General features: G+C 40.2%; 1 protein-coding gene across 1 annotated transcript in view; it reads right to left on the bottom strand.

Moving 5' to 3' along the window:
- Window positions 1-7,712, bottom strand: part of ADAR (adenosine deaminase RNA specific) — a 49,191-nt gene extending 41,479 nt beyond the window's left edge. The window contains exon 1 of the mRNA XM_030936753.1: window positions 7,669-7,712. Within this exon, the coding sequence (XP_030792613.1) occupies window positions 7,669-7,710 (42 nt within the window). The 5' untranslated portion in view covers window positions 7,711-7,712. The remainder of the gene's footprint in view (window positions 1-7,668) is intronic.
- Between the last annotated feature and the right edge of the window lie 10,400 nt (window positions 7,713-18,112).

Raw genomic sequence — 18,112 nt, 5'->3', positions numbered from 1 at the left:
CGGGAGGCGCAGCTTGCAGTGAGCTGAGACTGCACCACTGTACTCCAGCCTGGGTGACAGAGTGAGACTCCTCCTCAAAAACAAACAAACAAACAAAAAAACCGAAAAAAACCGTTCATAGAGCTTTATTCTTAATAGCCCCAAATCGGAACAACCCAAATGTCAATCAACTAAATGAATAAATAACTTGATGCATATTCACACAATGGATACTGACACATGCAACACGGTTGATCCTCACTGAAAGAAGCCACACACAAAAGCACATACTGACGTGAAATTTTAGAACAAGCAAAACTAATCTAATCTATAGTGATAGATATCAGACATCAATAGTGTTGGCCTTTGTGGGTAGTGGTGACTAGAAAGGGCCATAGGGGAGCTTTCTGAGGTAATGAAAAATGTTTTACTTCTTGATTTGGATAGTTAAATGGTATATATTTTTGTTAAAATACATTGAAAGGCACACATAAAATCTGTGCACAGAGGTACACATAGATATACCCCCATGAAAAAATTCTTAGGGAAATAGTGAGGAAGGGGAACTGGAAGAGGCTAAATTCCTCATCTTGGCTACATGCTGAAAAGCTGTTGTCAGGCATGAGTGCCTCTTTAAACCAGACAGCCATACATAAATATCTTTTCATGCGGCAATTTATGGAAACACTAAGAATACTAAAATTATGATTATCTATATATGTGAATCTTAGTTTTGTCAAGCAAGCTTTTTACTATTCTAATAAATTATTTAAAAAGAAAAACTATAAGTACAGTAATATAAACATCTTTAAAACAAAACATAGACCTTTAATTAAAACTGATTTTATTTAAAATATTATACTATTTTCATCAAATATCTTGTTAAAATCTGAAATAAAACTGAATGCTAGCTTTTTAAAAGTCATATGTAAAAATGCAAGCCATAAAAAAAAAAACTAGAACACAGAATAAGAAAAAAACCGTTTTATGCTCACAAGCAAAAGAAATCAAAAAGGATAAAATCTGTCTACAAAAGAATGAAAATTAGATTTGTATTTTTAATGATAAAGCCAAAATTAGATGACAAACAATAAACTAAAAAAAAATTCACTGCAAACAAAATTGTTTGCTTTTTATGAGGGCAAACTCATGTTTTTTAGAATATTTGCATATTTTAAAAATCACTTAAACGCAGTAAGTGAATAGACAAAACATCCACCAAAAATTTAAAAAGTAAAAATAAAAAAGGCTAAGTATGGGTAAAGAGGGCTCAAACGCAATTATAATAAAAATGCAAATTAAATGAGATGCTATTTCAAATTTAGCTAAGATTTTCCTTTTTTAGTAAAATATTCAGTTCTGGAGAGGAGGGTAAGGTGAGGGAGAGGCACAGTAAATACTCAGGCATTGCTGACGGCAGTGGAAACTGGTATTCACTTTTTAGGAAGCAAATCAGGACTAAGCACTACAACAGAGTACTGCAGCTAGACTGAAACTGCCGCTTGGATATTTGGAGTAAGAGCAGGGTTAAATAATAACCCTGTCATTTCAAGTGTCTATTTGTATGAAAAGTACTTTTTGTTGTTGTCAAAAGAAAGAAAGAGGTATTTTTTCCCTTTCTTCATGTGTTGAGGGGTGGGTGTGGCGTGGCTAGGGTTCCCGCAGATAAGGCATAACATGTAACCAGAAAGATGGATGTGCTCTGCAGGGGCCTGAGGATGTGGGTTTAGGCCCTCCCTGGGAGAGGGCTGAAGACAGACACTTGAGCAGCCCATGTCCTGAAGAGCAGAGTGGGCTCTGAGCCACTGGTTCCCCACCTGGCTCTGCTACATATCCTGTGGCAGAGCATGGCTGCATTTGAGTGAAGACCAAACAAAGGTGATGAGATGCAGTATAATTACTAGCTATGGCTGTAAAAACTCGAGGAAAGGGCAGGCACAAGACCTATATCAGGCTGTTAGATAGCTCTAATGGAGGGCGAGATGGACTAGATGCAGAGTAGTCTTATTTCTGTTCTTGAGTGTTTTGGTATTTAAAAAGAAAAAAGTTTTAAAGTTGATAACTCTTGGTCCCCAAACTCCAGTCCAAGAGTGAGTTGCTATTTATAAGGGACTAAGAACAGTGCCTGTCACCTTGTAAGTTCTTAAATAAATTTTTAAAAATAAATACTCCAAGGAAAGGGCCTGAAAATATGGAGAAAGCCTTAATATACAACCCATCAAAGTTCAGAAAGGTTTGAGAGGAGTGAAACATCACACAGGGTAGAATTTCCAGCTGGAGACTCCTTGGGCCTGACCTCTGCAGGTTCAAACACATATGGGTAGAGGTGTGCTGCCTTCCTGGGATGCCATGGTACTCAAGTTTCAGATCTTTACAGTGAGAAGTGTGTCTATCATGCAGACTGGAATGTTCATCAACATAATGCCAGCATTTTCTTCCTGTGGGAAGATTTCCATTCATTCATTTAATAAACATTTACTGAACATATACTATATGCCAGTATGAGGCACTGTCCTAGGCCTCAAGGTAGTTTTGTTTTGCTTTGATAACAAAGAAAATTCCTTTCCACATTGTTCTCATGGAGCTAATGAGAGACAGTCAATGAGGAGAGACAGGCAATAAAGAAATAAATATACAATGTCAGTTATGAGTGCTATGAAGACAAATAATGCTAGCTAAGAGTAGGAGATAAGGAATACAAAGCAAAGGGCACTCTGTCCTCAAGGGGCTCTCAGTCTAGTGGAGAAATGACCAATAAACAGACAATTATCAAACAGAAATAAAATCTAAAAGGGGGTTGTGCTCAGGTGTTTATGGGAGCAGAGAGAAGGGATGCCTCGCTCATTAAGGAAGATGTCAATGAAGGCTTCTGGGAGAAGCATGACCTGAATCTATAAGGATCACCTAGATGAAGCAATGGGGAAGGGCAACCCAAACAGCAGATGCAAAGGTACAGAAAGGACGGAGAGCACATAATGGATACCACAGTGGGAGTCTAAGTTTGATGGACAAACACAACCCACTGGATTCATTCCAGTTGGAAGGTTCTAGAAGGACCCCAAAGAAGTGAGATAAGAGCACACATGTAAGCACACATGTGTGCATACACACACCCCTGCAGTAGTCATGTGCTGTTTCTGCCTGCCTAGGACCTCTGAACTTCCCATCCCATAAGGTTATGGAGGGGCAGTTTACTTTCTCATCCCAGGAGTGAGTCTATGATGCAGACCTCTCCAATTGTGGTCTCCCTGTTTCCTTGTCAGCAATGGTTAGCTTGCAATGCTAAAAGACAGCCATCAGGTCATAGGCTTGGGGCTGCTGACTGGGAACTTTTTCAGTATGCATAGAGAAAGCAGCAAGAAGGCCGGGCGTGGTGGCTCATGCCTGTAATCCCAGCACTGAGGTCAGAAGTTCAAGACCAGCCTGGCCAACATAGTGAAACGGTGTTTCTACTAAAAATACAAAAATTAGCTGGGGGTAGTGATGGGTGCCTGTAATCCTAGCTACCCAAGAGGCTGAGGCAGGAGAATCACTTGAACCTGGGAGGTGGAGATTGCCGTGAGCCAAGATCGTGCCACTGCACTCCAGCCTGGGCGACAGAGCAAGACAAGCAAGACTCCATCTCAAAAAAAAAAAAAAAAAAAGAAAGAAAGAAAGAAAAGAAAAGAAAAGAAAAGAAAGCAGCAAAAGAGGATGAGGTCAATAAACAAAACGGAACGGAAAAAGGAAGGACCAAGAAAGCCCTCATGACATCATTTTAAACCCAGGATCCAGCCATGCCTAAAGATTGCCTTTGGACTTTCTAGTTAAATAATCAAAGGGAGGGAAAAAACTGTTTTTGCTTAAGTTAATTTACACTGGGTTTGTGCCACTTGCAAGTAGATTAATATACAGTCCTTTTGGAGAAGAGCTTCATTCTGTGTGCATGTGGCAAGGGGTGGTACAGAAGGAAAGGGAGGCTGATGTCAGAGGGTCTCACCTATTAAGTCTGATAAATATGGTGAAATAGGTAGCTTCAAGGTAACCAGAGGGTATAGAAGCAGCAACTAGACCTCCTTGGATGGAGAAAGTGAGAAGTGTGTGTGTAAGTCGCAGTCTATATGGATGGGTTATATAAATTTTGCATGTTCCTAATAGTTCACTATGCAACCATAAGTCATCTTTAAATATCTTTAAGACACAGACTAGCTCATCAAAAATACCAGGAATATCATCTGTTTGAAACTAGTGTACTATTCCTACAATGAATGCACATCAATCACAGGTCTTTCCCAAATACTTAATTTTGAGACAAATATAACATTTTGAACTCTTTATCCCTGATGTGAAACAACCATCCAGTGCTCTCCAGAAAACTCAAGCAGTTGTACCCATTAAGGTCCAAGTCTAACAGATGTTATAGCAAAACAAATTGCTCTATCTCAAGAGATTACTACAGAAGCCCAAAAGCTCAGATTCCGTTGTTCACATGTCTGAGAACTCTAATCAGTTGGTCACAGATAATACTACCAATCTTGGTCTGAAACAGAGCTTCAAATCTTTAAATCCAAGAATCAGAAAAAAGCTCATATTACAGTGTGTTATAGTATAAAATTAGCTGGCTTAAGGAGCCTTTGTGTAATAAGCACTGGGCCTCCTTCTGGCAGAAATAACAATGCCTCAGGATTTCTTTTTTCCACAAGCATTTTCCAAATACCTACTTCGTGCCCATGATCCTAGCACTGTGTGCCCATGAGCCTTTCCTTTTTCTCTGGGTGAAAAGGCCAAACCTTGGTTCATATCTGGACAATGCTGAGTAAAAAATGTAAAATAAAAGGTAATGTATCATTGGACAATTTGAGATGTTACTCTTGCAGCCAGTGCTGGCCCACTAAACTCTGGGCCTCCTTTCCCCCACCACACCAGGTTTACATTGCTGGGATACTAGTCACTTAGAAAGAGCAAGACTCAAACCACACAGCTGGCTTCCAGTTCCAGCTCTGCCGTTAACTAGTGTCAGGACCTTAGCCAAGATTCACTTCTGCATCTGTAAAATGGGGATAATATTTAGTGCACTTATGTTGCTGGAGGGATGAAATAAGTTAGCATATGTAAAGTGCTTGACACAGTGTCAGGTGCACAGCAAGTGCTATATAAAGAGAAGCGAAAGGCCAGGTGCGGTGGCTCATGCCTGTAATCCCAGCACTCTGGGAGGCCGAGATGGGCAGATCACTTGAGGTCAGGAGTTCGAGACCAGCCCAGCCAACATGGTGAAACACCGTCTCTACTAAAAATACAAAAATTAGCCAGGCGTGGTGGCATGCTCCTGTAATCCCAGCTACTCGGGAGGCTGAGGAGGGAGAATCACTTGAACCCGGGAGGTAGACTTTGGGGTGAGCTGAGATCACGCCACTGCACTCCAGCCTGCGGGATGGAGTGAGACTCCTTCTCAAAAAAAGAAAAAAAAATTAGCCAGGCATGGTGGTGCACATCTGTGATGCCAACTACTTGGGATAAAATGAGAAATAAAATAAAATAAAATGAGAAGCTGCCGGGCGCGGTGGCTCAAGCCTGTAATCCCAGCACTTTGGGAGGCCGAGACGGGCGGATCACGAGGTCAGGAGATCGAGACCATCCTGGCTAACATGGTGAAACCCCGTCTCTACTAAAAATACAAAAAACTAGCCGGGCGACCTGGCGGGCGCCTGTAGTCCCAGCTACTCGGGAGGCTGAGGCAGGAGAATGGCGGGAACCCGGGAGGCGGAGCTTGCAGTGAGCTGAGATCCGGCCACTGCACTCCAGCCTGGGTGGCAGAGCGAGACTCCGTCTCAAAAAAAAAAAAAAAAAAAAAAAAAAAATGAGAAGCTATAATTAATACAGTGAGTTTTGTTTTTATTTTATGACAGAGTTTCGCTCTCATTATCCAGGCTGGAGTGCAATGGCGGGATCTCGGCTCACTGCAACCTCCACCTCCCGGGTTCGAGCGATTCTCCTGCCTCAGTCTCCCAAGTACTGGGATCACAGATGTGCACCACCATGCCGGGTTAATTTTTGTATTTTTAGTAGAGACGGGGTTTCACCATGTTGGCTAGGCTGGTCTTGAACTCCTGACCTCACGTGATTCGCCTGCCTCAGCCTCCCAAAGTGCTGGGATTACAGGCATGAGCCACTGCTCCCAGCCTAAAGTGAGATTTTTCACCCCTTTGCAGTTCTAGAATTTAATGCAGAGAGATTTTACAGCAGAGAGATTATAGATTTTGAGATTTTCCCCCCCACCACCACCCCCAAGTCTACGTATCATATCTGGCAATATAGCAAACATCTAAAATAGCAAAAAGTTCTCCTGCTTCTCAAGCAGCTGTACCAACAGGAAACCTTCAGCAAGGGAGCAAGTCCAAGCGCCTGAGTACTGGGCCCTTACTAATAATAGCTAGACACTTCGAATTCTGACACCCAGGGCAAGGTAGATATAATTATCCTCATTTTGTAGATAAGCCCAAGTAGGAATGGAGAGGTTAAATAACTCATTCAATGTCAAACAGCTGCTAAGTGGCAGACCTGACTCCAAAGTTCATGTCCGCTTTCCACTCTACTTCCCTGCTTCCCATATAGCAAGCACTAACCGTTTGTAAATAACGAACAAAATATTTCAAGATCTTTAAAAAGATGGGAAACAAGGCTTCTCTGGTAGAGAAAGAAGTTGGCATCACAACTGCTGACAGTTTGATGCCCTTGCCTTCTCTGCTCCCAATGACCCGCTCTAGCAATCCTGCTTCCCTCGCTAGCAACAAGACACTATGTAGGCCTGTTTGTAAGTCTCCTCCCATAGCAGCCTAGACTCTGCTCCCTCTGCTAACTGCATGCTTGGGCTCCTCCACACAACATTCAAAATCCAATGACAGGTATCCCTTTTTGGAAGGCAAGTTTCCCAAACTCTGACACCAACACGAAACACCTGGGGCCGCATTACCCTCTAGTGGGGCCCCCAAATCAAGCTAAACAGAGAAGGAAGGGGAGGTGACGCAACTAGGCCTCCTGCGCCAAACAGGCTGAGCGCGGCGGCCGTGACCCCGCAGTGGGCTCTCCACAGTGGCCTCCTACGCCTTCCCTGTGGAAGGCACGCCAGGGCGGCGATGTTATCTCTGGGATAAAGGGCCGGTCCTAATGCAGTTTGTGGAAGAAGGCGCAGCAAAGCGCCTACCAGGGCGAGTCCCAGGAGCCTCGCTCTCCAGTCACTCTCCGAGGCGGGGGAGTCGGCGAGAGGGAAACAAGGGCCTTTGGTACCCAGCTGTTGGGCTCCGGCTGGCACGAGCGCCGGAGCATCCGTGCGCAGCCTCTGCCGCCCACACCCGCGCACACATAGGCGAACACACGGGCGCACACACACGCACAAAAGTACACCGGCCCTGGGCGTCCGCCTGCTGGAAGGTTGCCGAGACCGGTCACAGTGCCCCTACCCGCCGCGTCCCCACCCAGCCCTGAGGCCACTCTCAGTGCCCCGCCGGGGCGCCCCCGCGCTTCCTCTAACATCAACGCCAGAGACTGGAGAGGCCGCACGCGCCGGGCGTTCCAGCCCAGGAAGGTGTGGCCGAGAAGGACAGAGCCTCTTACCGGGTCTTGTACTTCCTTGGGACAGGGCAGAACACCCGGAGGCTGCCAGTGCGGCCGATACCCTCCCCCCGCCCTCCCCCACCACGTAGCCCTCTCTACCTTCAGTCGGGAATCAATGGTGTGGTCGCAGATTGGTGACATCATTGGCGCGCCGGGCGTGGGAGGAAGAACCACGTGATTCTACCCTCTTTTGTTTGCGCTCTAGGAAATCAGGGTTTTTGCTGCTAAGTCTTCCTTGGTTTTTTACGTTGTGTTAATGCTGCTGTTTTGGGTACGGTGGGGAGTAGGTACATGGGTTTAGGATGCTGCATTTTTGCCCATGGCCTTGATTGAACTCTTTCTTAGTCATTCATAACGTGGTTGGGCCGGAAGGCCTGAGAAAATACGTAGGTACAATCCTCTTTTTAAAAATAGACTACAGAATTAGCCAATAATACGTTATAACCAGTAGACCTTGAATGGACCGTTTAAATTAAATTAAACGACTTCATTTTTTAAATAATATAATGAACACCTTCTTTAACTTGACATGCTAACCAAGAACTAAAATATTATCAATTAACTTTCATCAGCTTTTAAGTGGTCCCCATCTTCTGCCACTGCCTCTCCATCAGAAGTAACCCCCATCCTGAATTTGTGTTTACACAACTATTATATTGCTTTAATTTCTTTTCGCATTTATATATATTACTAAGCAATGTATTTTTACTTTTTTAGTTTTGTGTGTGTTTCCAAACTTTCATCTAGAGGCCTGGGCCTGGTACATTTTTCTTTACAAACATGTTATTAAGATTCATCTTTGTTGACTGAATTTACATTTTGTTCATTTTCACTGCTACATAAAAATCCATTATGTACCATAATTTATCCATTCTCCAGCTGCCAAATCTTTGTGCAATTTCCAGTCTTTTGCTATTTCCAACAGTGTTGGAAATCAGCATTGCTTTCTGGTGCCCCGTGCAAAAATGTCTCTTGGGTATATTTGCCTAGGAATAAAATTGATAGGATTTTGGAATGCCAGTATTCCACTTTATATGATAGTACCAAATTTTTATCCAAAGTGGTTGTACCAGTTTATACTCCTACCAGCATGTACATCTTCTCTAACACCTCAGATTTCTTGGTGTTTGCTAATGCATGGTCTCAAACTGGCCTTATTGAGGTTAAGCATCTCTTTTAGATATGTGTGGTCCATCTGTAGTTTCTCTTCTGTGAAATGTCAGTGTAGGGCATTTGAGGGATTTTAGGACTGAGCAAGAAAAAAATATCTGACCAGGAGGTGGCATTAGCACACTCAAGCTTTATTTGTGTGAGCTTTGACAGGTTTGCATTTAAGGGAAGTCCCTCGCAGCATGAGAAGATCCAGAGATTGGAGGTGGAGAGAAACCATCCAAAAAGGGAGGAGAGAAGGAAACTTCCAGAAGGGAGTGGCCTTACCATGTCCAGGTGATGTTGTTCAGCGGCCTGTGGGAAGTCTCTGTTTCAGAAAGCTCCCAAGGGCAGCAGTAAATTGGAGTCTTCATGAACCATGGATTTATCTTATCTATGACTAACAGATGTTGAGCACAGTTTCATGAGGTATACAAAGCAGGCAAGCAGCTCTAAATGCCTAAAAATTTGCTTAGTTGGGTTATATCTAAAATGCCTGGATGTACAAACATTTGAATTAGATGCTGAAAGACTTTTGAGATGATAGATACCAGCTTTCTGTGAAGAAATAAACAACCCGGGGACCCAGATACAGAGGCCATTTTTGGTTCTTTATATAACAGTCAGTTTGAGTCTTTTACTGTTGTTTTGGTGGATTGTTTGTTACATTATTCATAAACTTAGGGCACTGATTCTTTGTCAGTTATATGTGTTGCAAATTTATCCTTCCATTGGTGTCTTTTCACTTTCTATTTTGATAGACATTCTTAACTTTGAATATATTAATATTTATCCTGTTTTTATTTTCCCTCTACCCTAATATATGTTTACTTACTCTTACTCCTAAAAATCTATAAATCCTTATTCCCTCTGGAATTTACTTTTGTATATAGTGTGAGGTAGGGATCCCATTTTACTTTTTACATACAAATGACCTTTATTTTCCCCCAGCTTTGTTTATTGACTAGCCCCACCTTTTCCAACTTTGTTATATATCAACATTCCAGTCACTTATGGGTCTATTTCTGATCTATCTATTCTATTCCACTGGAAAATTTGTGTATCTTGATGTCAATACCACAATAGTTAATTACCATAGCTTTATAAAAAGTCTTGATATTTAGTACTGCAAAATCTCCCTTTTATTCTTCATCCATCTTTTTTTTTTGGCTATGCTTGGTCTTTAGTTTTACCATATTTTAAGGCAAGCATCTCAAGTTGCACACACAAACAAGTTGCACACACACACACGCAGCAGTAACAACAACAAAAACCTGTTGGGATTGCATTGAATAATAAATAATATATAAATTTTGAGAGAATTGACATTTTATGATTCTGAGTCTTCCATTCCATAAGCAAGGGATAACTCTCTTTTTATCAGGTCTTCATTAATGCTTTAATTTGGGTTCATTATTCTCTTTGTTCAGATCTTGCACATCTTTTGGGGAGTTTATTCCTAGATACTTTGTAGTTTTTGTTGCTATTATAAGTGATGTCCTTTAAAAATATGCTTTCTAATTTTTTGATGATGGTATAGAAATAAATTTGATTTTTGTACATTGATATTGTATCCAACCACAATGCTAAACTCTTGTTTGTAGTAATTTATTTATTGATTCTTTTGGATTTTGTATGTAAACAATCATTGTCTGAAAATAATGCCAGTTTTCCCCTTTCCTACACCCAACCCTTTTTGCTTTTTATCTATCTTAAAGTGTTACACTGGTTTGGCCAGGTGCGGTGGCTCATGCCTGTAATCCCAGCACTTTGGGAGGCCAAGGTGGTCAGATCACGAGGTCAGGAGATTGAGACCATCCTGGCTAACATGGTGAAACCCCATCTCTACTAAAAATACAAAAAATTAGCTGGGCATGGTGGTGGGTGCCTGTAGTCGCAGCTACTTGGGAGGCTGAGGCAGGAGAATGGTGTGAACCCAGGAGGTGTAGCTTGCAGTGAGCTTAGATCACACCACTGCACTCCAGCCTGGATGACAGAGCCAGACCCTGTCTCAAAAAAAAAAAAAAGTTACACTGGTTTGGGGGAGAAGGCAATGCATTGTTCCAGTACAGTGTTGTTGGAAATGGTGATAGTAGGCATTCTTGATGCTCCTGATATTCAGAAAGGGAACTTAGAATTATAGTATATGATAAAACAGAATGATATTTTTGTAGGCATTTTGTAAATCTCCTTTATCAGGGTAAGGAAGGTACCTTTTATTCCTAGTTGAATAAAATTTTAAAATCTTGAATGAATTTGAATTTAATTTATTTCTACATCTATTGAAATCATCACACAATTTCTTTCTCCCTTTAATATGTTAATATGATAGATGATATTTATAGAGTTTATATTAAACTACTTATCCTTGCATTCCTAGGATAAATAACTGGACCATAAAGTCTCAATTTTATATGCTATTGTCAATTCTGTATTCTGTGTCTATGTTATATTCTATGTAGGATTTTTGTATTTGTGTTTATGAAAAACATGGACTTGCGATTTTCTTTTCTCATTCTGTGTTGATCTGTTTGGGTTTCAAGGCTCATAAAGTGATATAAGGAGTATTCCCTCTTTTTGTATCCTCTGGAAGAATTTTAATAAGATTGGAGTGATTCTCCTTTCAAGCATCAGTAGAATTCACCAATAAAACTGTCTGGAACTGGGTTTAGTGGCTCACACCTATAATCTCAACTACTTGACAGGCTCAAGCAGGAGGATCACTTGAAGCAAGGAATTCAAGACCAGCCTGAGCAACATAACAAGACTCCATCTCCAAAAAACAAAAACCAAACAAAACAAAACAGAACAGAACAGCAAAACCATCTGGGCTAGGTATTTTCCTTGTGTGAAGATTGTAAAATACGACTTTGATTTGTTTAATAGTTATGAAACTATTCAAGTATTTTCTTTCTCTTTGAGTCAGTTTAATAAAATAATAGGTTCTAGAATTTTTTCCATGTCATCTAAGGGTTTAAGCTTATTGGCATAGTTATTGATTGTATTATCTTCTTAATCTCTGCTGTATTTATAACTCTTTTTTCACTTATAATATTACTTGTGGTAGACTGTGTTATTGCTCTCCAAATATTTGCTTCTTTTCTTGTAAGAGGACTATGCATGTCTACCTAATGCTATGTGACTTGAGGTGACTCTTGTGACAGGAGAATTAATACCCAACCAGCTGTGAATGGGCTTGATCATCATATATGAACAGAAACTTTAAAAGGTATCATACCTGTTTCTACCAGCTTTCTTGCTCTTTTCTCTCTTCCATGAGAATGGCATGTGCTTGATTGGGGACCCCAGAATGAAGAATACATGTGGAGGAGAGCCCAGCAGAGTCAACATATATAGCAAATAAGAAATAAACACAGAGACTTGGGATTTTGTAGTTACCAAAGCATATTATAGTGAAAACTGACTGATAAGTTATTTGCCTGTGATTTCTTATCATTTTTTTCTTAAATAAATCATTGCAGAGGTTTATTTATTTTGTTAGTATTTTTCAAAGAACCAACTTTGGTCCTTGTTGATTCTCCCTGTTTTCTATTCATTGCAGAGGTTTATTTATTTTGTTAGTATTTTTCAAAGAACCAACTTTGGTCCTTGTTGATTCTCCCTGTTTTCTATTTCATTTCTATCTCTAGTTCTGCTCTTATAATTATCCCCTTCCTTCCATTTTCTTTGAGTTTATTCTGTTGTTTATTGCTTAAGTTGTGTGTTTAGTTCATTAATTTTCAGCCATGTTTTTCTCCTCTTTAAAAACATTTAAAGCAATAAATTTCCTTCAAAGCACTGCTTTCTATATCCCACAAGTTTTTATATATAACATTTTCATTATTATTCAGTTCAAAAATACTTAAATTTTTTATTGTAGTTTCTTCTTTGACTCATTATTTAAAAAGTATGTTTTTGCCAGGCATGGTGGCTCACACCTTGTAATCCCAACACTTTTGGAGGGTGAGGCTGGAGGAACATTTAAGCCCAGAAGTTTGAGACCAGCCTGGGCAAAATAGTGAGACCCCATCTCTACTAAAATAATAAAAATTAAAAATTAGCCAGGCATGGTAGTCCCAGCTACTGAGGAGGCTGAGGTGGGAGGATCACTTGAGCCCAGGAGTTTGATGCTGCAGCGTGGGTAACAGAGACCCTGTCTCTTCTGACATATTTGCATTGTTATCTTAATTTTTATTATACTTTTAGGCCGGGCATGGTGGCTCATGCCTGTAATCCCTGCACTTTGGGAGGTTGAGGCGAGAAGATCACCTGAGGTCAAGAGTTTGAGACCAGCCAGACCAACATGGTGAAACCCCATCTCTACTAAAAATACAAAAATTCACCAGGCATGGTGGTGCCCGCCCGTAATCCCAGCTACTCAGGAGGCTGAGGCAGGAGAATCGCTTGAACCCAAGCGGTGGAGTTTGCAGTGAGCTGAGATGGCGCCATTGCACTCCAGCCTGGGCAACAAGTGCGAAACTCAGTCTCAAAATAATAATAATAATAATAATAATAATAATTTTTATTATACTTGTATTTAAAATGTGCTGATATTTGCCTAATTGGTTAATTTATAATCTAGTCTGAGAAATACAAGGTTGATAAGAATTTGTATTCTCTCATTGTTAGGTACAAAATTGATATATGTCCATTATTACGAGATTGTTAGTTTTGTTCAAATATCCCGTATCTTTGCTTCTTGCTTTCTGCTTGAATTACCAGTCACAGATAAAGGCATGTTGAAAAATCTCCCACAATGATGGTAGATTTGTCAGCCTCTCCGGTTTTTATCAATTTATGCTCCCTGTACTTGGAACACATTTGATTAGGTGCTTGTGTGTTTAGAATTGTGTTATCATTTTGGTGAATTAAATTTTATATTATGACACAGTTATCCCTTTCCATCCCTACATTGCTCTTTGTCTTAAAGTCTGTTTTGTCTGATATTATCATAGACAAATCAGCTTTCTTTTAGTGAGTGTTTACTTGTAATATTTGCAATCCTTTTACTTTCAACCTTTCTAAGTTCCTTTGCTTTAGATGTATTAATGCATACAGCTGTATTAAAAAGTCCTAACTGATCAAGCCTATAATCCCAGCACTTTGGGAGGCTGAGGCAGGCGGATCACAAGGTCAGGAGATCGAGACCATCCTGGCTAACACGGTGAAACCCCGTCTCTACCAAAAATACAAAAAATTAGATAGGCGTGGCGGTGTGTGCCTGTAGTCCCAGCTGCTGGGGAGGCTGAGGCAGGAGAATGGCGTGAACCCGGGAGGCGGAGCTTATAGTGAGCCGAGATCGCGTCACTGTACTCCAGTCTGAGCGACAGAGCAAGACTCCATCTCAAAACAAAAAAAGAGTCCTAACTGATCATCTGTCTTGTTACTGTTAATTTTGTTCCATGTATATTTATTATGATTTCTTTTTCTTTTTTTTTTGAGACAGAGTTTCGCTCTTGTTGCCCAAGCTGGAGTGCAATGGTGCAATCTCAGTTCACCACAACCTCTGCTTCCCAGGTTCAAGTGATTCTCCTGACTCAGCCTCCCAAGTAACTGGGATTACAGGCATACGGAACCACACCCGGCTAATTTTTGTATTTTTGGTAGAGATGGGATTTCTTCATGTTGATCAGGCTGGTCTTGAACTCCTGACCTCAGGTGATCTGCCCACCTCAGCCTCCCAAAGTGCTGGGATTACAGGCTTGAGCCAACACCCCCAGCCTATTATGATTCTTTATATATTTAGACTTTGATTCTTCCTTTTATATTTATATTTGTTCTACATTTTCTAGGTCTCTGGGCCTTTTTTTTTTTTTTTTTTTTTTTTTTTTTTTTGATTAACTGAGTTCTTTTTGCACCTTTCTCCCTCTTCCAGGTTTTCACTAAAGATTTGGAATTATACTTTATTTTTTTAGAGGTTACTTCAGAAATATGTCATGTATTTTAATTTAACAAGGCATAAATTTTAAATATGTTTACCATTCTCTTCTAGATAGCATAAAATATTTAGAATATTTTAATTCTTTTCTTACCTTTTCTGACTTATATGGTACTGTTGTCTATTTTTTTGGTTCTTTCTTTTCTTTGTAACTCCACAAATTTGTAATTGTCATTTTATTTTACATAGGCAATGTTAGGATTTATATACAGAGAAACAAACAAAGCCAATATGAGGATGTGTTTGCAAAGTAGCTGCCACTAAATACAACTGTGATAGCTCAATCTATGGGGCTCTCCTCCAAGAAGTTGTATCAAGTGTGTCTCACTCAGCAAGCTATGCTTGAGGGAATAAAGATAATCTTCAATCCCTCAACAAACTGCTTGGAGAAAAGAAGAGAGGAATTTCTCTACTGCCTTTTGTTTTTCCTGTTATGAGGGTTAACTCCCCTGCCCTTCTGTCTCATACATATGTGTCCCCTGGTGTTTGATGGCTCAGCATCAACAGAAGGGTGGAAAGAAGCATGTGGTATTGGTATGGAATAAGGTCTTGTCATTGTGTGCCTGCGTGAAGGTGAATGCAATCCATGCAGACTTAGTTCTGTGAACTCTAAAAATCGGACAGGTCTCAGTCAATTTAGGAAGTTTATTTTGCCAAATCAAGGATGTGTGTCCGACATCACCTCAGGAGGTCCTGACAACACGTGCCCAAGGTGGGTGGGGTACAGCTTGGTTTTATGTTACATTCTATATTAAATTTTATAATGCATTCTAGTGAGACATGAGACATCAATCAACATATGTAAGATGTACTTTGGTTTGGTCCAGGAAGGCGGGACAACTTGAAGCAGGCTTCCAGGTCATAGGTAGGTAAGAGACAATGTTTTTGAGTTTCTGATTAGCCTTTCCAAAGGAAGCAATCAGATATACATTTATCTCAGTGAGCAGAGGGATGACTAAGTTCTGTCTGTCCTTTGTCCCCAAGGAATTTCCTTTTGGGCAAATTGTGAGGGAGGTGTATAGCTTTTTTATCTTAGTAGTTATCTTTTTTAGGAATAGAATGGGAGGCAGGTTTGCCCTCAGGAGTTCTTAGCTTGATTTTCCCCTTTGGCTTAGTGATGTGGGATCCCAAGATTTATTTTCCCAACAGCAGTGACTGGAGCTGGATTCAAATGTCCTAGAGACAGGTGAGGCCAAGAGAATCTGAAGTGGGGCATATGATGAGAAATAAAGAAAGAGAATGTTCTCAAAACAAGGAGCAGCATTTTAGAGATACAAATATGGAGAAAGCACTATTATTTTAGTGAGATGCAAGAATAGCAATTCATTTCTAACGAAGGAGTCCTACTATATGAACTCTTGTAAATGTATTTTTACTTCTGTGAGCCTTTTTTGCAATCTCTAGAATTTAGGATTAGAAACACATGAATTTGAATTCCTAACATTGGGAATAATTAGAAATACAGGAACAGGCTACTGGGAGAGCGTAAAAGAGGTTTGTACGTGTAGATGTTTTTTGCTTGATAGTTAGGAAGAGATAAACACAAGGCAAAGAAAAGGCTTTAGAATGGTCCATCTCAGCATCGCTGCCAGGAGCGGTGCTGAATTATGTGTCACAATGTCTTGTTTTGTTCCAATGGGTTCTCAAAGTTATTACTGGCAGAATTTTACATTTGAGAAGTTTGAGAAATACCCCAGGTACTGTTAATGGCTTCATTTTTCAAGTTCACTGAGCTGGGCAGAATAAATATAAATCACCCAAAGACATTGAAAACCAGATCAAGCCTCCCATCAAGAACAGTTAGGAAAGCTGTTCAAAATATTTTTAAAATATCTGTTTGGAAGCATTGGAGAACTACCAAGATAGAAAAGAACTTAGGGGTCAAGATTCTGGAGAAGGGAGAATTCCATAGAGGTGAGACAAACATTTGGCACCACTGAGGTGTTCCTAGTTTCAAAGTCAAACCTGAGAAAATGAGAAGTTGAGCAGAACTTTTGGAAGTCTCTCCGGGCAGAGGAAACAATAACTGTGGGTTCAGGGCTCATCAATGAGAAGGAGTTCTAGTAAACATCCCAGACTTTCTTTCTTTCTTTTTTTTTTTTTTTTTGAGACCGTGTCTTGCTCTGTCACCCAGGCTGGAATGCAATGGTATGATCTCAGCTCACTGCAACCTCTGCCTCTCAGGTTCAAGTGATTCTCCTACTTCAGCCTCCTGAGTAGCTGGTAAACATCCCAGACTTACAATTGGGATTCCTAAAGGGCTATATCCTAGGAGTAAGGATGAGCCAAAACTGACTAACTCTCAAAGACTGAAATTTGGTTTGAAGCAACTCGATTTTAAATTTATTCTGGTGCCATGCCCCTACCTTAACCTTTCCTATAAATAAGAATAAGTCCTCTCTGGGTGACGATAATATTGTCCAGTACCTTAAATTATTGCTATAATTTTTCATACACAATGTCCAGCATGTAATGAAAAATAAGCACGCAAAAAAAGACAAGACTGCCAAAAATTCAGTTACAAGACAGACAATAGAAACAGACCTATGGAAGATCCAGATAATGAAAAATAGGCATGCAAAAAAAGACAAGACTGCCAAAAATTCAGTTACAAGACAGACAGTAGAAAAAGACCTATGGAAGATCCAGATATTGGAGAAATCATACACATAATTTAAGATAACTTTGATTAATGTGTTCCAGAAATTAAATTACAAGATGCAGAATTTCAGGAGAGAACTAGAGACTATAAAAAAAAGAATCAAATGAAGACTCTAGAACTGAAAAATGCAATAAATGAAATTAATAATTCAATAGATGGGTTTAACAGTTGATGAGAAGCAGTTGAAGAGAGAATAAAAGAAATAAAATATTAGAAGAAAATATCTAGGCTGAAATATGGTGAGACAAGGAATATAAAGTACATATAAGAGCATAAGAGATATTTGTGGCTCATGCCTGTAAATCCCAGCACTTTGGGAAGCTTAGTCAGGTGAATCACTTGAATCTAGGAGTTTGAGACCAGCCTGGGCAACATAACCCTATCTCTAAAAAATACAAAAATCAGCCAGCCATGGTGACACACACCTGTAGTCCCAGCTACTTGGGAGGCTGAGGTGGGAGGATCACTTGAGCCGGAGTGAAGGTTGCAGTGAGCTGAGATCATGCCACTGTACTCCAGCCCGGGTGACAGAGTGAGACCCTGTCCCAAAAAAAAAAAAAAAAAAAAAAAAAAAAAAAAAGTCTAGTATCTTCTACCTAGAAAAAAAAGATGTTTGAAACAAGGTGAAAACATCTAACATGTGTAACTGGAGTTTCAGAATGAGAAGAGCGAGAATGGAGCACAGGCTGAAGAAATATTTAGAGAAATAACAGCTAAGAATTTCCCCATACTGTCAAGAAATGTTGATCCATAGATTCAAGAAGTGCTAGTTCAACCTCAGCGGGGATAAATAC

This window comes from Rhinopithecus roxellana, chromosome 8 (assembly GCF_007565055.1).
Source record: "Rhinopithecus roxellana isolate Shanxi Qingling chromosome 8, ASM756505v1, whole genome shotgun sequence".
Classification (NCBI taxonomy): Eukaryota; Metazoa; Chordata; class Mammalia; order Primates; family Cercopithecidae; genus Rhinopithecus; species Rhinopithecus roxellana.
This window is presented reverse-complemented; position numbering and strand designations above follow the sequence as displayed.